At 38.0% G+C, this 22,885-nt stretch overlaps 1 protein-coding gene and 1 pseudogene across 2 annotated transcripts; one reads left to right on the forward strand and one right to left on the reverse strand.

The window, feature by feature from the left end:
* Positions 1 to 2,175: 2,175 nt before the first annotated feature.
* On the forward strand, positions 2,176 to 10,791 carry LOC148862723 (histone deacetylase 6-like). The gene is made up of 6 exons (XM_088980312.1): positions 2,176 to 3,157; positions 3,980 to 4,420; positions 4,519 to 4,661; positions 9,603 to 9,693; positions 9,794 to 9,933; positions 10,257 to 10,791. Exons 1-6 carry the CDS (start codon positions 2,618 to 2,620, stop codon positions 10,303 to 10,305), a joined length of 1,404 nt encoding a protein of 467 aa, XP_088836438.1. The 5' UTR covers positions 2,176 to 2,617; the 3' UTR covers positions 10,306 to 10,791.
* A 5,352-nt stretch (positions 10,792 to 16,143) lies between these two features.
* On the reverse strand, positions 16,144 to 17,096 carry LOC148862724 (cyclin-dependent protein kinase inhibitor SMR6 pseudogene; annotated as a pseudogene). The gene is made up of 2 exons (XR_016108913.1): positions 16,957 to 17,096; positions 16,144 to 16,804 (listed from the first exon to the last, which is right to left on the reverse strand). The product of XR_016108913.1 is annotated as a cyclin-dependent protein kinase inhibitor SMR6 pseudogene (transcript).
* Positions 17,097 to 22,885: the final 5,789 nt, after the last annotated feature.

Here is a 22,885-nt window from a genome sequence, read left to right on the forward strand (position 1 = left end):
GGGCTTCAAGCTATGTCCAGGTTAGAAAACTTGGCCTTGACCTAAACTAAAATTGGGCTTAGGTTGAGGTCTCGGGTAGCCCAAGCTTATCGTAAGAAATACATACATGTATTTGTTTTCTACACACATATGTGGTAATTTTGTTAATATACATGTGTACGTGTGATTTAAAAATTTTAGTAAGGGCAATTTTGTTCTTCATTCTTTGTGGCTTTTTCACTTATTTGCACACACTCATACTTGTGTAATTTATGCCTATAAAAACTCTACTTTGAGTCCCCTTGGGGTAATGCCATTCCACCAAGAATGAAAATGGGATTTCAATTCCACCCAATCAAATAATTGAAATCAGAATAGTCCATTCTGATTCTGATTCCGATTCTAAACTATTCCGGTTTTGATTCTACACCCTTATTCCTATATGAACAAAATGGGGCCTTTGAGTTTAAAGCTAAAATTCAACTTTCCCTCCATTCATTAAAATACTTTTATGTCTTAGTATTTTGCTTGAATCCCACATAAGATAATTGCAAAAAGTTGTTAAACTTATTTAGGAGTAGGCTTTTACCTTATAAACACTTAAACAGGGGGTGTATATATGTATACACCATAACCAAATTTAACTTTTATAACTATCACCATAACCAATACAAGTATCTACTTTCTATATATATATATGTGTGTATGAATTTATTGACAGAATTTTATGAATATTTTTAATTCATTTTATTTTTAAATTGGATTTAAAGCCCAATAAAAGATGATTGTATAAAACTTGATAAAATCTTTTAAAACCGTAGGTTGGTTCCCAATCCACCCAAATTGCACCCTTAGCCCTAACTTTTTGTGTGTTTATACTTTATAGGGACATTTTAGTTGACTATTTAGGAGTCATACGCTTTTTTGTTAAAAAAGAAAAGGAAATTTGATATTAACCAACTCCCCTCCCCCTTAACACTCTTGCTAAATAGCCAAAAAGGACGAAAAATTATAACCCAATTAACACCATAGCCGAAAAAGAGTAACATCTTTATATGCGAGCAAAATGCTTTTACCCATATTTAAATAGTGGTGCCTTGAAAACCATGGATTTGGTGCATCATGTTTGCGGAGTAATGGCAGTTCACTCGTGAACTGTCATAAGCTAATCAAATGGTTAGCATTAATATTTTAAAAGCCAGCCTGTGATGTTTTAAAAATTAAAAAATAATTAAAATAAAAATTTGGGTCAAAAATATTGTCTGCGTTGATGGGATCGGTGTTTTACTGCCGACGCCAGTGAGTCACTAATCAATTCAATGGTTTTCGAGAAAACAACGTTTTTTTTATTTAAATTTGCGAGATTTGATTTCTCGTTAATATTGGAACAAATAAGTTAATTAGAAGGAGTTCAAATGTAAATATATAGAGTGTAAAACCTCATATTTTGAATTCATCCTCAATTGGTCCGAAAATAAGGATTTGGCCATTTGGGGGTAAATAGAACGGACACATTAACTAATTATTAGGTTGAATGGTTAAGTAGTCATATAGGTCAACAATAGTTTGAAAACCTTGGTTAAGAAATTTTACCATAATGACCTTTATGAGAAGTTTTTTATAAGAAGGGGATCAATTTGGGGGCTGTCGGAAAAACTTTGGCTGTTGGGAATGCCACATTACGATAGGACATTAATTGGTGAACATGTCCAGCCTAAAAATGCTCTCGAGTCTCAACAGCATAGGCATACGCTGTTGGGGGGCCAACAACCAAAGTCAACTCTTCTCCATTGGCGTATGAGCGGACTGAGCTGAACTTAGATGCTTTGTTCTAGTAGCAATGGGGATCGATCTCCACAACCACCTAATTTGGGAGTGACGTTACTATTGTGGTGCTGCGCTATTCAAAATCAAATAGTCCCTGTAACCTCCATGGGATTTGGGCTCGTCACCAAACAATATAAAAAAGGAAACCTGGTTTTTTTATAGGTTAGCGGAAATCGAATCAACCAATTTGATTCACCACTTTTTTTTTTTTTTGCTCGAATTCTGGGTTTTTGTTCATTTTTTTTGGGTAAATTACAGAAAGATACCCCATATTTTGGGGATAGTGATAAATAGGTACCTTAAGCTTTCTATTCCAATACTTAAGTACTCTGAACTCTAAAAAATAGATGTTTGGCCATTCAGTTACCTGAGAATGATAAAGTATTTTTGATATTATATAACGTTTAAGTGATGAAATAGTATGGGATGAGCCCTAATATCCATTTTTGAAAATTCAGGTACTAAGTGTTGTAATTGAAAATTCAGGTACCGATCTGTCACTACCCCCAAAGTACAGGTAGCTATATATAATTTACCCCTTTTTTTTTACGTTTTTTTGACGAGCATCTGGTTCTCCGCTACTCCGCTTCAGCCTTTATGAATAGCTCATCCCAATTCAGCCTAGTTTCAGCTGAGTTCCGAGTTAGCGAATAAGCGCGCTGTATGCCTGGAAGGCAATCGCTTAACGAGTTACGTGCACTTACAAATACGACCCCCTCCAGACTCCCGCTCCGTCGTTGTTCCATACTTTGCGAGTCGCGAGTTGTGAGGCTTTTGTCTTCTCAGAGAGAGAGAGAGAGAGAGAGAGACGATGGAGAATGCGTCGGGGAGCGCTTCTCTCCCAGGAGGGCCAGACGCGAAGAAGCGGAGGGTGTGCTACTTCTACGAGCCTTCAATCGGAGACTACTACTACGGACAGGGCCACCCAATGAAGCCCCATCGGATCCGTATGGCTCACAACCTCATAGTCCACTACTCTCTTCACCGTCGTATGGAGGTCAACCGCCCTTATCTTGCCGGTCCTGATGACATCCGCCGCTTCCACTCCGACGATTACGTCGACTTCCTCGCATCCGTAACACCCGAGACTCTCCACGACCACACACACGCCCGCCACCTCAAGCGCTTCAACGTCGGCGAGGACTGCCCCGTTTTCGACGGCTTGTTTGCCTTCTGTCAGGCGTCCGCCGGAGGATCAATTGGTGCCGCTGTTAAGTTGAACCGCGGGGATGCAGATATTGCCTTGAATTGGGCGGGTGGATTGCATCACGCGAAGAAGAGTGAGGCCTCTGGCTTCTGTTATGTCAATGATATCGTTTTGGGGATTCTTGAGCTTCTCAAGGTGCACAGGGTAAGAAGCCATTTGTTTCAATACCCACTCGACTTTATCATTCTCCTGGTTTCCCCATCTTTCTTTCTTTCTTTCTTTCTTTCTTTCTTTTCTGTGTCCTCTCGGTTTCTATTGATCCTTTTGCCTTTTCTTTTCCCGTGGATTTTTTATATTATATGTAGCTTAGGTTCTTTTTGATGTCTTTTTTAGATATTTTCTTGTTGACTATTTTGAGTATTTACTACTTGCATTTCTGGTATCCTTTTTCTACTGTAACCTATTTTAGTATTTTTCTGGAGGAGGCTTTGTGCGTTATTGTCCTTGTATGATTTTCTGGATCTATTTCTCTTCCCTTTTGTTTCTTTTACCTGAAATTTTAATTTTGGTATTGCTGAATGTTTGTGAGCGCAAAGTTTAGACCGTGAGATACATGATTACAAACATCATGAATGCCGTTGGTATCTCTAAGCAGGAAAAAGATCTAGTCTTTGCCTTTGTATTCTAGTTTTCTGTCTGTTAATCGACACAATTTGCAGTCCACTGAAAATTGGAACTAAGGGCAGAGTAGCTGAAAATACATAATTAGTTCATTGGAATGAGCCAACATTTGTTTAGTCCTTTAGGGTATTGCCCAATTTAAATTCCGAAGCGATGTTCTCAATTCTCAAGCGTTCCATAGTGTACATAGATAGAATTGTGAAAGCATTCGGTTTTCTTCCTGATTTTATTCTCCAATAGTAGCTTGGAAACTACAGGATATGTTATTTAAATGTTTAATAGATATCAATGTGTAAATATGGATGACCTTTTTTTTTGTTTGATCCATCTGGTTCCATTGGGCAGCGTGTACTGTATGTAGATATTGACATTCATCATGGAGATGGTGTTGAGGAGGCATTTTTCACCACTGACAGGGTTATGACAGTGTCTTTCCATAAATTTGGGGACTTCTTTCCTGGGACTGGGCATCTTAAGGACATTGGAGCAGGCCCTGGGAAGTATTATGCGCTCAATGTCCCATTGAATGATGGAATGGATGATGAGAGTTTTAGGGGACTATTTCAGCCCATCATTCAAAAAGTCATGGAACTCTATCAGCCAGATGCAGTTGTTCTGCAGTGTGGTGCGGATTCTTTATCTGGTGACAGGTTAGGTTGCTTCAACTTGTCAGTGAAGGGTCATGCAGACTGTCTTCGCTTTCTCAGATCCTTTAATGTCCCTCTGATGGTCTTGGGCGGTGGAGGATATACAATCCGTAATGTTGCTCGTTGCTGGTGCTATGAGGTGTTTTCTGCTTCTTATTGCTTCTCATAATATCAAGCTTTTGTTTCTGATTACAATTAAAATTTAAACCATTTGAGTCCATCTGTTTTCATGTTCAGACAGCAGTTGCTGTGGGGGTAGAACCTGACAATAAACTTCCTTACAATGAATATTATGAGTACTTTGGCCCTGATTATACTCTCCATATTGAACCAAGCAACATGGAGAATCAAAACTCGCCAAAAGATTTGGAAAGAATGAGGTAAGCTTCAAAAAATACTACTGCTGTAGTACTTTATTTGTTTATGCCACAATACATTAAGCTTATTCCTGAAATCTGTGCTATGGAAACTGAATGAAGTCACACAGTTGGGTTTTATTACTTGTTATGCCTCCTTTCAGAATTTGTAAACATCTCATTGCCTTCCAGATGCATTCATGGAAATTAGTTTCTGTGAAGTCATTATTCGCTAATCAGTAAAAAAATCATTATTCATTAGGATGTGCATTTTAATATTTCCATTGTGCTAATATTGAACGATGCAATTTTGTTGCTAAAGCATCAGTATAGACCCTTACAGTTTTGATCAAAATTATTTGGCTGTATTAGCTGTATTTTTAAGTGCAAGTTAGATCAATTTTTTTTATCATGAATACCTACTTGTAATCTTGTTCATGTTTTAAAAGGTGCTGGAGGCACATAATAAAGGCATACACATCCAGTTTAGAGGCGTACACCCCATGAACATTCCAATAAGTTCGGCTAAAGGCGTACACCTCCAGTGGGTGCACCATTTTGTCACTTTCCCCATTATATGTCAACATAATATAGGGGAGAAAAATTGTCCAAATTTATTTGTTTGTAATATTATAATAAAATGTTATAAATGGAAGTAAATATTTTATTATAATAAATCTTTTATCAATGCCTGCATTGCCAAGGGCCCATACTGTTGTTTCTGAACCATTCCACTACAACCCAAGAGTTCTACCACCACATTTCTATAGTTAAGACTTTCACCTAAATTCAGTCCATGTAGAACTGCCAACAACTCCTTCCTCTATTGAGCTGGAATAAATTTCCAAAATTTCACCTAAAGTATTCCTGAACACTCTCTCTATTTCTGAATAGGAATGAGGTAAGGAACTCCAAAAAATTGAAGAATTAATACTCTTCCATTTCCAGTGCTTTTATGCAGTATGCACCATCGACAGTGTGGTTCCTGATTTAGGAGTTAGTGTGGGATGTAGTACCAAGGGAGTTGAGACATCAGTTGGTACAACCTTTTGAGGGAGAGGAAATTAAATGAGCAATATTTGGCTTAAGGATACAAATAACATTTTGATGGCTTTTTACCAAGAATACATGGAGATGATCAAAGAGAATCTCTTGAAGGTGTTTAAGGAACTTAATTAGACAGGGAAATTCAGAAAGGGGATGAATGACACTTTTGTTTCACTTATTGTGAAATGACCTAGAGCTTCTTCTCCAAATGATTTTGGGCTGGTAAGTTTCGTGATCAGTCTTCATAAAATCATTGTAGAGGTTCTTTGTTATCTTCCATCCCTGTCCCTGGGGTGTTTTGTCTGAGGTCACTCTAGACCAACTATTGGTTGCAATGAAGTGGTTAATAATATTATGGTAGGGAAAAAGGACTTTTTGATCATGTAGATTGGGACTTCTTGAAATGAGTGTTTCAAACAATGGACATTGGGAGGAGGTCTTAGGCAAGGTCACTCTCACTGATGTTGTTCATCCTTGTAGAAGTTTTTAGCAGATTACTTAATTAGGCTGATGAAAGAGGCATTTTAAGGTGTTTTCAAGTAGGGATGAAAGAAAGGGTTGTGTTGCACCTACAATTCATTGACAACAACAACATTTTGGGATAATATCTTGAGGTGAATTTTAGAAATTTAAAAGCCATTTTGAAACTGTGGAGAGGGTGCATGTTGAGGATTAGACTTTTCAAATGCAACATTACAGAGATTAGTATAGATCCAGTAGAATTGGAAGAATACACAAATATTCTATTCTAGGGTGTGGAGTTATAGGAAACCCCCTTAAATCTCTTCAGTTCCTCTTAGGAGAATTCTAGAGAGTCCTCTCTCTGGAATGTAGTAGTGAAAAGGTTCTCAAAAAAATTGGCAGCTCGGAAAAAGAATTACATTTCCTTAGAAGGTAGGACCGTTACTATGGAAGCAACATACCCCAACTTGTGAGAGTACTTCTTGTAGGTGTTCAAAGCGCCAATAGAAGTTGTAAAAAGAATCAATAAAATTGTTAGTGACTGTTTATGGAGTGTGTGAAGAAAGAAGAGAGATGGAGGTCTAAGGTAATGGCGAGGGGCAAAAACACAATTTCTTCTTAGAAAATGGCTTTGGAGATTCTGTATTGAATCTTATTCTGTTTGGCATGGCAAATATGGATTTCATCAAAATTGCCATGGCCTTGGATTGGCTAGTAAGATAACATTGAGATACCTGTGGAAAGCCATCATGGCAACCTACCCTCTATTCTTAGGACACATTAAGTATGACCCTATTTCAGGCCATAGAGTGAGATTTGGGAAAAATGTTTAGTGGGGACTGAGGAGAGAGGCCCTTGTGCATTCAACACTTTAGACTCTTTGGGCATCAATTGTGATTTTGGTTTAAGAGAGGTATCAGAGATAATGAGGGTGAGGAAGTGGTCAACCTCTTAGATCTCCTCAAAGATATTTTACTTCTCCATGAGGGACTTAACCAGAGAATTTGGACCTTTAACGCGTTCTCTGTCTCTTTTCTGAAGTCACCTGATATGACTCTTCTGTCTCCTAAACTTTGTTAGTTTGAACTCTTTGGGATGGCCCTACTCCACTAAAAATCAAAGCCCTTTGGGAAGATATATCGAAGGTTATCAATTTATCAATATTGCTGAGATGGTTCAATGAAGACCGTGAACTTAGTGCCTCTCCCTTCATATGTGTGTCCTTTGCTTGAAAAGTGGTGAGAATGTCAACAACTTTTTCCTCAATTGCCCCTTCATCACAAAGATGTGGAGCCAATATTTCCCTTTTATTTGGTTCTTCATCTCCACTAGCTTATATAATGGACTCTACTCCTATTTCATAACTATAAGCACTAAGAGAAGCAAAATTCTTGGCAATGTAAAAGACATGCTATTCTTTGGAGCATGTGGTGTGACTTGCAAGAGAAATGCAATGACCTTTCCAGAAGTAGGATGAGAGTACTACTGTTAGTGTTACATTTGGTTCTAACAAAAGAGGACATCAGAGGTATTTCTATAGATGCCATGCTAAGAGGGTGCATTACTAATAATAAAAAAAAAAAGAGGGTGGCATTCCATTGCTACTTATGCATAAAGAAGACAGCAGATAGTTGAGGTGTGGCAATCCCGTTGTAGGGAAGAAAATGCTACATTTTATTGATAGAAAAAAAAAGAAAGAAAATGCTACATTTTGATGGCTGTTGTCATAACAACCAAGGTTGTTCAGGAGTAGGAGGATCTTTTGACATACAATGGTGATGCGTAGCCAAGCTATTCTGGTGTTGAGGAGAAGGCACATCTCAAAGGGCTGAGTTTATGGCATTACTCGGTGTATCATGTATGGTTGCTATGGTGTATGGGTTGGTACAATTTGGTTTAGGAAAGTGACTGTCAAGTGGCATTAAGCTGGTTCACAACTAGATTTGGATGGCCCTTTGTCTTTAAGATTCACAGTTGGAGAGGCAAAAAATGCAACCATCCATGCTAAACTGCTCACTCAGATGGGTCTTTAGATGTGCAAGTGATGCATCAGACTCTCTAGCCATAGATGAGATCAACAGGTTAGAACTTATATTGCCAGGTCCAGGGGTCAATATGTAATCTACAATCTGATCTAATGAACTCCATTTCATCTTTTGGCTGCTTGCATGGTTTCTACTCTCCAAACATTCTGAGGGGGGCCTGTTTTTCGATCTTTAGCAATAAAACTCGTATCATTGTTTCTGGTAAAAAAGGATACAACAGATAACTAGATTAGCATGTCATTAATTATAAAAGCTTCCCATTAATATGAAAATTTCAATAGAAACAGTTTGTGTTCCATAAAGTAGGGCCACCTTAACTTACCACATGTTCCATCTTACAAATGCCAGGACAACCATTGATTGGTCTTCTCTAGTGGATCAGCAAGACCAAAAATTCAGGCACTGAGGATTATTTCCACCTGATTTTGTCATTTTGATACATTTAATCAATTGGATTGTGGAGAAAAAAACTTCTTTTGAAGAAAATCTCTACAGTTGATGCCCAAATCAGATGGCTAAAAGTCATTTGGTTATTTGATGTTTGGAATAGCTAACATTCTTAGTGGAAGCCTAGCAAGTTATGGGGCTGCAGATTCATCTATTGGTCCTATGTCCCAAGGCCCATGATTGGACCAAATTGCAAATGGATTAAAGGCAAAATCTCCCATAATGTCCTGATGACAAGCTTAACCCTTTTGAAGATAAACAAGCTTTTTATTAGTTGTTATTTAATAGAATTTTCTTCTTATTGATAAAAAAAAAACTTCATCTTGTTGGATGTCCCGCTTGGTATATTAACAAAGATCATGATATTTTCTTCTGCTAAACTCTCTTTTAGTTTTTCTACAATTTCCCATGGAGGAAATGATTGTGCAATGGAGTATATTATAGGAGGTGCATGAACGCTTGAACTATGCTTGAGGTTCTGCTTTTTTGTTTTTTTTTAATCATTATATGGTTTCAAGAGAAGTCCCATGGAGGAAACAGTTGTGCAATAGAGTAGGGGGTTTTCCCTGGGGATTTTGATGCATTATATGAGGAGCATGAACTTTTAGCTTGAACGATTCTGAGTGGGAAATACTCTAGGAAATGTGATTGGCTTGTTCAATTGGGCAACATGTACTTCAAGCATTTTCTAATATGATATCATTTTTTTATAAAAAATGGATATGGCACTTAACGAAGTTAAGAAATGGAATGGCATAACTGGATTCATGTAGCTGACCTGACCCCATATAGTTGGGACAAGGCTTAGATGATGATGATGATATTATTGTCTTGTAGTTTTCCTTCCATTCCTTTTCGATGCAGAATTCCTTTTTCTTTTGGTTGCAAGGGGAGATTAGGAAACAGAATAGTTTGCTTCTTTACATTTTATATTCTAACACATTTCCAAGATGTGCTTTTGCAGAAATGTACTTTTGGGTCAGCTTTCAAGAATACAGCATGCTCCCAGTGTACAGTTTCACGCACAACCTCCAAGTACCCAAGTTCCTGAGGAGGTAGTAGCCTGTTACAAACTTGAATGATCTTTAGGAAGTTGGATGTATTTATTCACCATTTTTCATGGTTCCTATCTTTAATCATATTGGATGGAAATAGGGAGAAGATGTCATGGATCAAAGGTCAAAATGTCGCATTTGGAATGGTGAAGACTATGGGTCTGAATCTGAAGAAGATGAAAAGCCTCAACGTGATAAATCCGTCATTGTTGATCAGTCAAAGTCAAACTTGGGCGTCAGGTATTTTTGTGTGTCAAATATACAATAACATCAAGCTATTACATTCATTTAAAGAACAAGAGCAAAAATTAGATAAATAAATTATAAAATAGAAAAATGATTTCAATGACAGAAAACCCATTTTGGAAAACTGTCATTTGATGAACATGTTGGTCCTTTCTTGTGCCACATGTGTGGCACACAATACATGGGATCTGGATTGGCCATTTGCAAGGTATCTTGTAATGGTGCTGAAAGCACCATCTCATCTGTAAGGTGTCACCTAATAGTTCCTCAAGTGTCTGTTATTTTCATCTGAAGTTGCTTTCTGATTTTTAATCCAGAGATGTCAAAATCGACACCAACGAGGAAAGAAAGTCAATGGAAGAATAGCCATGCTCTCCATGACAATGGATGAAACTCTGCAAATGTTCATACTTGCACTAAACGGGGGTCTTGTTGTACAACATCAGTAGATTACACAATTAATCAGAAGCCTCTCTTCGCCAGCTTATTTTAACTTCGGCATTGAATAATGTTTTCACTTTTCAGACACAGGAGGTGGGAAATAGACTTTTTAGCAAATTATTGTCACTGATACATTTTTTCATCTATACTACAGTCACTACTTTTGGTAACACAGCTTCAGCAGCCAGAACTGCATTGGTATAAAAAAAAAAAAAAGAAATACCATTCACCTGGATAGTTTCTTTATTCTTTTTTTTTTTCTTTTTTCTTTGTACAATGTGTAAAAGAAGGATTTTACTTCTGTGAAAACGGAAAACCTGGCTTCTGTCATCATTTCTGTAGAGCAGATTACAGTTCAAACTTGTAAGTTGTTACTGCACATATGTACTGGAACAGTTAGAGGTTCTCGGATTTGGTTGGCTTGGATGTTTCTTTTAGTTCTCCAACTGGATTTGATGCTTTTGACCACAAGCACACAGGAGGAATGTGTACAAAAGTTGGCCCCACTGGTTATTCCAGAGGTTCGGTTTTGATTGGATGGTGACAAGCGACAACCAATGTTGTTGCATTTGATTTGGGAACGACAATCAAAAACAGTAATTTGGATGCTGCCTGTTTCTTAGAAATGTTCATTTATTTTGATGTAAAATTAGTTTTAAAAGATAGCCTTACATCCATTATACACAAGGCTAAGCTTACCCGGTCTAAGATTACCTGGCCTGGCCTGTATTAAATGTATGGGCTATTGGGTGGCTAAAGAAAACCGTTTTTTCTTTGAAAAATTAAAATTTAAAACTGAGCCTATATTTTAGAATTGTACATAGGGATGTGTAGACCAGGTTCGATATTAGTTTTTCACAACCTAATTTGACCCAACTCGTCGGCTAAATCAACATAGGATGTCAAATCCAATTTTTCAATCAACCCTATTTGTTAAAAGTTTGGCAATTGACATGGGCGTATTTTAATCATACCACATCGTTATGCAGGAAAAGTTTGTTCTACCTGAGAATTGCTTTTTGGTTACCATTTTTATGATACCAGTTTGTTGGTTCACATCGTTATGGAGGAATGGTTCACATTGCAATTCTGAATTTATTAGGTTATTCGAAAATGTAGGAAAAGGTAGGAAAATGTGAGAAAATTCATACAAAGTTTGTAAAGGTTTTCCTACCTTTCCATTCCTTTCCTTTCCTTACTTTTTCATTCAAACCAAACACAGCCTAAGGGAAATATAGGGAAAAGGGAAACTTTAACAAACAAACCTTGTATAAATTATCGTACTTTTATCTTCCCTTCCCTGCCTTTTCTTTCAAATTAAACAGCTTGTCTCTTGGTTCTAAAAGTTTGTTGAAGAGTGGGTTTTAAATGTAAAATCTTTTATTTTTTTGGGAGAATGACTGATCAGTCCAGATCAGAATTTTATAGCCCCACTGTATAAGGAGGATGCATCATGACCGTGAATTGATGCCAAACTCAAGGACAAGATGCAATTTATAGAGAGGTACTGATAGACCATGGGGGGCTGTCATTCAGAATTCTGCATTGGGTTGCAGAGTATTTAACCCTTTTTTTGGGGGTAAACCAAGATGTAAAGACAATTAGTGCATTGGGAGTTGAGAGGTTAGTTGATAGATTACTGGTGAAGTTATTATAGGTTTTTTTTTTTTGTGTCTCATTCAGAATAATTTCGACCTCAAGTTTAATTTTATTTATATATTTGTGGGATTTGTGTGTATATATATTCTAATCATTTTAAGGCATTCATGTGGAATAGATTCATCGTTCATCCAAATCTAGACTCACATGTAGGTGAAAAAACGGTTTCAAAGCCTATATATGGGTATTTTGAATACGGATCTTGAGAGACCGATACCTTCCACATAAGGGTATAGGTTCGGGCCGGTTTTCCAGACAACTGGCTGCCCTTAAATAGTCAGTCATATGTAAAGTGAGATGATGTGAAGGGCATTTTAGTCATTATACGACTAGGAGTAACACGCTTTTATACATTAATTATAGTCCGGACTCCGGAGCCCGGAGGCGGAACGGGTTGGGCGTGGCAAGTCGCAACTCGGAACTCGGAAGCACCGGTTTTCCCGGGCTTATTTTGGCGCAAAAACGAGTAGAATCCAAATTCGTTTTTTCCCTCTCCCGCCGAAAGATGAGAAGTGGGCAGGGCAGCTGGGGTAGGCGGGGCGGGCAGCCTGGGCAGGGCGGGCAAATAATAGCAGTATTAGGGCGGGGATCCCAAATTCCCAAAGGGCAAAGGGCCAAATGCATCCAAGGTTTTGGAGCAAAGGTCGACAGTGGACGTGGACGATGGTAAGCTGGGATATTATCACTGGGTCTGGGGATGCTTGAATTGAGAATCTTCTCCTTAGGATTCCCTTTCCAGTTTACAGGCCATGTGTATGTGTTGTATGGCTGTCTACAGATATACAAAAGCATAGCATAGGATTCTCTTTTACTAATGTCAGTATATCAATCAAATATTCATTTTTTATACATCTCTCTCTCTCTTATCTCTCTTTAAATAACTTTGGGACTTGGAACTTGGAAGTGGAGACCACCACATAATCTCAGTTATATTATCTATTAGGACAAGACTTGATGATTGCTGTGTTCGTAGGTAGAAGTATAATGCTTAATGGTTTCTGTTGTATCATTGTGTTAGTTAACTCATAAATACTTAAATCTTTGTGGTTGATAGCTACTTTGAATGAAACCCACATGACATGGGTTTAGCATCTATTTTTAACTTTGATAATGGCTCAATTCATGGTTGCATGTTTATTCTTCAATTATCTCCTTTATCTCCCCTGTAGAAAGAAAAGAGGCTTGTAATCTTTGTTCCTTTCATGTGCTTTGTCACTTGGAAGTCATGTTCCCTCCCCAGACACCCATGTGTGATTGTTCTAATAGGTTTATCCTTCGTCTCAGTTTCTGTTAAAATTTGATTCAAGTCAAAGCAGCATTGACAGACATTACTCTACATACTAATCACATGAATCATGGAATGCTATTTCTCTGTGCTGGCTTTGCAGTTCATATCTTGGTTAACAGTGACCTGTTATTATGTTAGTGTTCTATTTAACTTTTCTCCCCCCAAAGTAGTGCTAAAAGTAATGAATGATGAGTAGCCATCATTATCCACGGTGCATCCACTGTACCTTGCAGCAAAGCAAAAGATGTGTTTGGTTTTGATGGTGAGCACATCTTGTTTAATGCCAAAATACACAAATGTGAACTAATAAAAATAAACATACTTTAACATGATTGATTAAGATTTGGATTTAACATGCAGCCCTATATTTTAAAAAACGACTCGAAAATGGAACCGTTCTGGGCATCGGTTTTCAGGTCAACAGTTTGACTGTTTGGTTCGAACAGACGGCCTGTTCTGACAGTAAAATTAAAAAAAAAATAAGGTGAAAAACCGTTAAACGGGTCAACAATTTGATCACCTGGGTCAAGGATTTGTTGACTTTTTCAACGGTTTTGACCAAATTCCGGGTTTTGGGTAAAATGGAACTGGTTGTCTGGACAATTCCTGGGCCGAACGGTCCGACTGTCTGAGTCAACGGCGGTTCGAAAACATCGATGCAGCCAATATTAGTGAATGCTCCCTAATTGACCTCTTAAATTTATTATCTTTGTGAGCATAAATGTAGGTGATGTCTATTAGTACTTCACATTGCAACAGTATAATATTCTAAAATTTTGAAAACAAAGATGATCATCCACTATTATAACAGGCAGTGTAACAGCAAATAATGGTTAAGGTCGGTCACCTGTTCTTAATGCATTATCTATCTAAAACCTTCAACAATGCCTTGATTAAAACATGAAAAATGTTACTGGGACAACTGTGCACATACAGCAGGAGTCTCTGCATTAATCTCTTGCTTCACTTGTTCTCGTTTACGATCAGAAAGTTGCCAAAGCTGATAAGCGCAATGACGTGGTGGCATGGAACATAATACCATTGAGGCCTTGACGGAGATAAATAAGGTTTGTTTAGGGTGGTGGATTTTGATTGGTATTTCAAAGCTTGCTACATTGACTAGGATTGGCCCATAGCAGTACAAATATAGGGTAGCTTTCACATTGGCTTTATTTAATTTGAATGATCTGGTCTCACAAACAAACTAATCTCAAATTCTTCAAACAAGACAAGAGAGTCGTGCACCTTTATCTAACTTGAATTTCCCCCGGGTTCAGATGGTGAAATGGTTGATAAACATTTACAGAGAACCTTTAACCAATACGAGCTTGTATTATAGTTGCTAGCAGTATGTATAAAAAAAGACTCAACAGCCTTGTTTCTGTACTGATAACGATAGAAAAGAAAAGACAGTTTTGAATCATCCTTCAATTGTACATGATTTTTCCACTTAAGAGCTAGACTCCAGTCTTTATGCTTAGTTCAATTCCTTCTCTGGTCCCTACCATTAAGCGGAATTGGATCCATAATCTGATGCAATTCAGAGAGGATACAGACATACAGTGGCTGAGGAAATAAGTGGTTAACTTAAGACAAACAATGTAAACTTTATATGTCAATTCCTGTCTCTGGGTTCAGACCACAATATTCAGAGTTAGCTTTAGATGTAGGCTTGGATTATATGCTTGGACTTGGTCCTTTACGCTATGTTTGGTTTGAAGGAAAGAGTAGGGAACAGGGAAACCTATACAAGATTTGTAAAGGTTTCCCTTCCTTTCCCTACTCTTTCCTTCAAACCAAACATAGCATTAATGTTTTCTTTTTCTTCAGTGTCTTCTTTACATTTTCCCTTTGGATAAGAACGAGAAAGATAGGAAAGGAGGTAGAAATTGAAATTCGAAAACACGTAGATAAGTTCCACAAGGAAAAGTAGGAACTGCCCCATGTATCTATCTATTTACTATATGAATTATGAAAGGACAAATTACAACATTAAATTAATCACTGCTGGCTATCAATTACCTGCCAAGTGGGGCTTGTAATCTTTGTTGGATGAGATTTGTAACATGCTTTCATCTTTGGCTCTGATCCCTAGATATCTTTGTTTATTATTTAAAAAAAAGCCCTAGATTAGGTGAACTCCCCCTGGTCACTTTTAAGTTAAAAACAAAGGCTTCGATTGATTGAACACAACATATTTATCCTGTCTACTGAACTCCATTATAAGCAAATGAGTGCTTTAGTATATAATCAACGTACCTTAGTCTGATTCTAAACTGCCCCAATTTTTTTTTTCTTATAAAATCAGTCATCTCTTACATGTGTCATTGTCATCAAATGGTCTAAAACACTAGTTTGAAATGGTACCATACAATCCTTTCACTGGCATTGGATTCTAATCTACTTACTTCACATATGTTTGTCTTTTATTACTGCCCAGATAATTACACAAAGAACCTTCCCATACCATAGAGTCCGAGGTGTGATGTATATCATGTGAGTGGGGCACACATGTGAGTGTGGGACATAAATATGACTGAGATTAGACCAGAGCATTAAAGGTACGGGGCATTCGATGGTTTATGGTTTGTCTCAGTCAATTAGATTTCAAGCATCAGTGCAGCATCTCAGCCATGGAAAAAATTTAGTTTATTTACTTATCAGATGTCTATGATTGGCCACCCTAGAAGCTTACTTAGATGAATATCGACCTGCATTTCCTTTTTCCTAGTAGGGTTTTCATTTATTAGGGAAAGTTTCTCTTGTGCTTTGCTTAGAAGAGCACAGCACATGCAGACAAGAGAGAGAGAGAAGAATTTCTGTAATAAGCTTCAAAGAAATATTAAGCAAATGCTACAAGACCCCATTCTAAATTTCCAACATACAAATACAAACATAGTTTTGCAGTGGCAGATAGTTGTGTGCATACTGCTCTCTCTATAGAGTCTGCAGCTTTTCACCATGCTTGAACCATTGGTCCCAACTCAAATATACACTCTGCATTGGAACCTCGTGAGCCAAAACTTAAAAGCATTTCATATATCATAGCTTCTGTACATCAACTTCCCTCTACCATGAAGAATAGAGAAGAGATTGCAAAAGAGGGAAGAATAAAGAAGAAAAGGAACAACAACAATAAGGGCGGACCTTTCCTCCCTTGAACGAAACTCACTTGGCTTTCTGGGCATGGCGCATAAATACAGATTCTAGGTCTGGCGGGGTAAAGAACTCCCTAACGCCGTTAAAATGGCATTTTGAAGAAGGCCTACGCTTCCTTGGAGCCGGCGGGCATGGCAACCTCTCTGGTATCCTCGCTTCTGAGGCCGTCGGTGTTGTCGAACATTCCTCTTCGTCGTTGTCCTCCCTCGGGTTCGTATTTATTGGCCTTAACGGAGTTCGCAATGAAATTCCAGCAGTGACCCATTTCTTGCCTTCTGACTCTCCATCTACGTGTGACTTTTCTGGGAACCCCATCTCCTACCAGAGAGAAAACAGATTTCTTTTGGAACTAAAACAGAGGAAACAGAGAAGAAACCTTAACCTTGAAGAAAGAGGAAGTACTCCTCTTCTACCAAGTACCCAATACAATAAAAAAAAGAGAGAGAGAGAGAGAGAAGAACAGAGCAAACCCAAATGGAAAGAAATACGGGTTTTGTCTAAAAGATCAGCAGAAGCCAGCAAGAGGAACTTAAGTCTGAGCACTGAAGTAAAAGGGAGAGAAACAAAAGGCCTCCTCCCTTTATCTCTCTGATACTCTTTTGAGAATTTCAGACTCAGAGAAGAAGAGAAAGAGGAGCACGAGAAAGAAATGAGGGCTTTGAATGAGGGGGGAAATCGTGTTCTAATAACTAAATAAGAGGAAAGAGAAAGAGCCAGAGGGAGAGAGACATATAGTGGCAAGAGGGGAGAGGAAAACCGGAAGAAACCCGTGACCTAAGCAAAGAAAGACGAAGACATTATAACATAACATAAGAACTAAAAAAAGAAAGACGAGACTCGAGAGGTGAGGTGAAGCTGCCCGTGAAAATTTGCTTGCTGACCGCGGGCAGCGGAAACTAATGCAATTGATTCGAGTTTTTGGCGCCAAAATTTTTTTGTTGCACGGTTTTATCAACGGTTGTTTTTCCCTCCCTCACTTTCATGTTTGCTTTACGATTTTCTCCTCCTATTGGTTACGTATTTTCCTTTTTATCCTTCTTTTGTGCTCGATTTTCTGCTAGTTGGCACGTGGGAATACGTTAGAGAGAGAGAGCAAAAGAAAGAATCTCAGTAGAATGATAGAAAAGGGCAGGCTTTTTCATTGTGACAATCATCAAAGGATCCAGTTTGGTACAATCCATGGCCAGCTTTGGCGGTGGGCCCAAAAGCTCCACGTGTTTGGCGCATTTCCCACCTGCTTACGTGGCGAGTTTCATCATGTGGGCCCCAAAAAGTATGAACTGATAACCAAATTTTGGAATAAAAAGAAGGGTCAACGAATAATTCCATTCCCCTAATGAAAAGAAGGGAAAGGGAATACTAGGGCAATCTTATTAATCTAGGTGGAGGCCCCAACCCAAAAGTATTCATTCATCTCTTCATTACATCAGGTTCTGATTTCTCATGTGGAAAAGCTTGAGCTCAGGACCTCCTTCCCTTGTGTAAAAGGAAAGGAAACCCTTTTGTTGTAGAAAGTGGAATGTTTCTAATAATATTCTAAATCCAAAGAACCCAACAACTTAGACTGGAAGATGCACTGAATCCTTCATTGACATTTCCAAGTACACAACAACAGCCCTTAAAATTTCCCCAATTCCTTACAAATAAAATAACCATGAAAATAATTCCTCTCTGTCCCATGTAAGAGGGCTACTGTGCCTAAACTTTCAACCCGAAAGAATGGAGGGTATACAAAGTGAAAATTTTTGTGATTCAATTTTGAATTCCCTCTCTCTCTCTCTCTCTCTCTCTCTCTCTCTGACTAAAGCCAAGAGAGCCCTCTGTATTATTATTTACTATTTATAGTTCTTCCTGTTTAACCCAGAAGCCCCTTGTATTACTATTACCATTAATAGCTCTTCCTGTGTAAGCCTAAACAGTCCCTTGTATCTATCTTTCTAAAAAAACACTGAAAATAAAAAGGGTTCCTATAACTTTTATTACTTATATTTACCAAAACTATAAAAGGGCTTACTTTAATCTATCTGTTTGAAGTTTAAACAACATAAATTGCTTGCTTCTATTATATTTGAGCATGCAGATCAAACCTTTCTTTTGGATCAAATCTACAAACAATTAAACCTTTTCCTGAATCCTGATTGTATTTCTCTTTTATGCTATTATAATGCATTAATGATGTAGAAAGGGGCCAATTAATTCTGTCACTGTCACTGTCAATGTCAACATTTTGATTCCAAATACAAACCTTGTTGAGAGGGACCACGAGTCAATTATTGGGATTTACCAAGAAATAAATAAAACAAGTCAATTATTGAGGCCAGGCCTAATGCATATTTAATCTATGATAAATTAAGATATGGTCTCCATTATTTGTTCTTGGGTAGCAGTCCAACAGAGGCAGGTCAGTACCATCTAATCCATGGGCTGTTTCCCTTAAAATGTTCTGCTCAAATTTCGACCCGGTATCGCATAATCTTCACCTTATTTTCATCAACCCGATGGACACTTTCTCACCCGGTCGGCCCACCCCATTCTCACAGCCCTATATGTTTCAGTCAAATGAATCGTAGATGCAAGAGAAGATCCCGGTCGGCCCACCCCATTCTCACAGCCCTATATGTTTCAGTCAAATGAATCGTAGATGCAAGAGAAGATTCAGAATAACAAACATGTGTGGGATCAGTCAACAAAGTTTTACACAAAGTAATACAAGCTTTGTTCAATACAAGCTAACCCATGGCTACTTAAAACAACAACAAAAAAAAAAAAAAAAAAGAAAGAAAAAAGAAGGTTAGTTGCTTCACATTTCACAAAGCGTTGCTATTTGCAAGTAGCAAAGTTGAACTTTTGCTTTAGATAAGCTGCTTTATCAGTCTTTTTATTTGGTGAAAACAAGGTGCTTTAGCCTTTACTTTGGCATTACATATATAAAAGGGGAAATCAGGGTTTAGTGGTGTCGTCTATGCATTGTGAAAACTACCCCAAAAGAAAGGATTGATATCGGCTGATATGGCCATGTCCATGAATCTGATGGAAAAGTATGCTCACTGTGAATACATGCAGAATTCATTTGAAAGTCTTATTAATGAGAGAATTATCAACTTCCCTCCCCTGTACCCATTTCACAAGGGACAGACCCATTTCTAATAGGGTCTGGATCCACAAACATTTTATTCGACCAACATTAGATCCAATTCAAGCCCCTTGATGTAGGCCGTAGGCAACAAATGTACGATTTGTCATTCTCCAATTTTGTAGAAGGGAAAACCAGCAAAATCGGGCCTCGGAGGCAGAGACCCATCAAAGACCCAGGATCAATGCATGTGATGAGTTCGGCTTTGGACATACATGGACCCAGTTGGACACCTCCACCTGTTGGCTGTGGTCAATTGTCATGGAGTTCATCTCTTTTTGGCTCTCGAAAGTTTAAAAAGGTTTACAATTTCTTTACTGTTTTTCTCTAAACAATTGAGCCCTATGACCATGAATTGATTGATGAAACACAGAGGGATGGAGTGAGGGGTCCTCAGGGGTTAACGAGTGAGAGTAGTGTTTTTTCCCTGATCATCATCAGTCAAAAAGAAAAATGATGACCAGAAGAAAGATGAATGGCTTACCACATCTACAACAAGTTGTGAACATTTTTAATTAGCTCACAGTCGTCACAAGTTTTCCTAATGGGATCAGTCCGGTCCGGCTGGGCCAGCCTTTTTACTCTCTCAGTCAAGACCCCCCTAATATATACTGAGACATGCATGGTTCAGCTTCAGCCATTCTATCGCTTTGTATATTCACTTACCCAGTCTACATCAACTAAATTTGTGGTATTATCATTCAAAGTCTAAAATCAGAGAAAGCACCCCTAAAGACATGGCAAAAGCTTTTGACTGGGACTTGGTCTCTGAAACTGAATAGAGAGAAACGGTGCCTGAGGGAACAGTTGGGTCCCTTGTGGGCAGCCCACAGCCTCCTATTTCTATACCGGTTGGACTTGTTTAGAGTATTGATGATATTTGAGAGTAGATAGACTGTTCCATATATATATATATGTATAGACATGAAGGATAGGAGGAGGGTTCATAAATGTGTCAATCACTGAAACTTCCATGATTCATCAAGATCTATTGTCACGTTTTATAAGCAGTCTAAGATTAAAGACAAAATATGGTAAGAATGCAGCGTCAGAACTGGGCTTGATTTATATTGTCATTTTCTTCTCCGACCCTCTGTATCATTCATGTGAAAGTAATGATTATATCAGGGTCGGGCCGTCGGGGTCCCCAGAGATATAGAGAGAAACATTGGTTGGGGTTGGGCTGGGCTGAATAGAAAGCTATTAATTAATGTAAAACAAAAGCGTGTCTCAATACTTCATCCTGATCAATTAATGATTTTTTCTACTTCTCTCTGTAATTGTTTGTAGATTTTGTTGAACAAAGATTGAAAACATGCTTTGAAGAAAACAATGTCAACTTCTGGAATCTGGATTAGAGCCAGAGCCAGAACCAAACTCGTACAGGCAGATAACCCTTATACCATCCCCTTTTGTGAAGGAAATTACGTGGAAGAGAGAGAGACGTAATCGTTGAAGCCTTGAAGGGTGAGGATTAGGTGCTAGCCCTAGCCATAGGATTCAATTCTAGAGACACCAAGTTCCGGCTTAAGTTCAACTAACGACTACCGAGAAAAGAAGACAAATGCAAACGACGGAAACATAGCAAAAACGGAAGATTTGTGATCCTTGAAGTAAAGGTGTTGTCTGTTGTGGAATCAAACAACAAGGATATTGAGAGAGACAGACATGAGAGAGAGAGGTGGGGTTGGATGGGCGGCTCCTGGTCCAGCTAAAGAAAAGAGGAGGTGATGAGGTGCCAGGTAGGCTTTGAAGCATCTTGGGGATTGCGGTGTTGACTCTTGACTTGGATTTGGTGGATGACAATGATATCTTAGGTTGTCATTCTCCGTTTCCACATGTCTCCCTCTCTGTTTTGGTCAGTGACAACTCATCCTCCCTCTTTCACATGTTTCTGCATTTTATTTTAGGATACCAGATAATGATAGCTTCAAAATTATGAATAAATTTTTTTTTTTATTTTTCATTCTGGGAAATTTCGATTATATTTTGACGTTTTCACGCCCAAAACTAACTTTGCTTTATGCAAGTTTTACGTAGAAACAAGCATACTTTTTAGATTAAGTGCCTAATTTTTTTTTTAATATTTTACGTTAGGGGTGGATTTAAGCCAAATCAAGTATCTAATTATTCAGAATCGGCTCAATATCTATTGAGTCACCAATTATCAATCGAGGGGTGGCTCAATTGGTATGTTAGCTTGTTCGCTCTAGCATTGATATGGATTCAATTCCCGCAAACCACCGACTTTGGGGGATTATAATGGTGAGTATCATGAAATACCAAGAATATAAAGCTCAGATCAATAGAAAAATATGAGGTTTGAATTCAAATTCAAGCTCGATTTAAACTAAAAATATGAGCTGAAATTCGGCTTAACGTAAAAGCTCACATATTCGAGTTTACCTTGAGCTCAACAGTGAACCAAATTTACTTTGTAAACTAAGTTTTATTGGGCTCAAGCTTGATTTTGATTAGCTAATGAATTTATATATTGGACACAAGTCACATAAACTTGGGTTAAAGCTTGGTTTAGACTGAACCAAATGGAGCTTTTCATGAGAAAGTTTGATTTGTGTCCTCCAATGCTTTAAACAAATTAATGAACTTGAAATTCCACTTGGATGGGGGTGTCAATGGACCAGTGGGTCCGACCCGTCCAAATCAAAACCAATTTGGATGGATTGGATGGACCAATAAAATATATTGAATTGGACCAGTCCAGACTTAATGCTCCAAAGTATATATTGGATTGGATTGGACTTAGTCCATCCGTAATACATTTATATTGACTTTAGGTCGAATTGAACCAGTAGCCGATCCTTTGATAAAAGATAAGAATACAGATGTCAATAATGAATTAGTTTCAGTTGGAACCAATCTAAATTAAAATTAATTTAAACTCAAGCATTGAATTGATGGACTGATCCAAAATATTCATTGAATTGGATTGAACTATTTAATCCATTTGTAATGGACTCGTATTAAACCAGATCGGTCATACACTTGGGTATTATAATGAGTTCAATAATCCATATTCTTATCATTTTCAATGACCTCTAATTGAAGCCTTTTCATAACAATATCTTATTAATTTTGGTTAAGAGATGACGAACAGTAATTTATGGGAAGAACCTTTTTCATAATTCGGCATCACTACAACTGATCGAAACCAAAAGGTGAGGCTCGATCTTTCCTTGGTTTCGTACGTTCTCCTCTTCAATTATAATACTTGAAAAAAAAAAGTGAAGTTTGAATCAAAACCA

Source organism: Nelumbo lutea, chromosome 3 (genome assembly GCF_056320005.1).
Source record: "Nelumbo lutea isolate HS-2025 chromosome 3, American lotus-T2T, whole genome shotgun sequence".
Classification (NCBI taxonomy): domain Eukaryota; kingdom Viridiplantae; phylum Streptophyta; class Magnoliopsida; order Proteales; family Nelumbonaceae; genus Nelumbo; species Nelumbo lutea.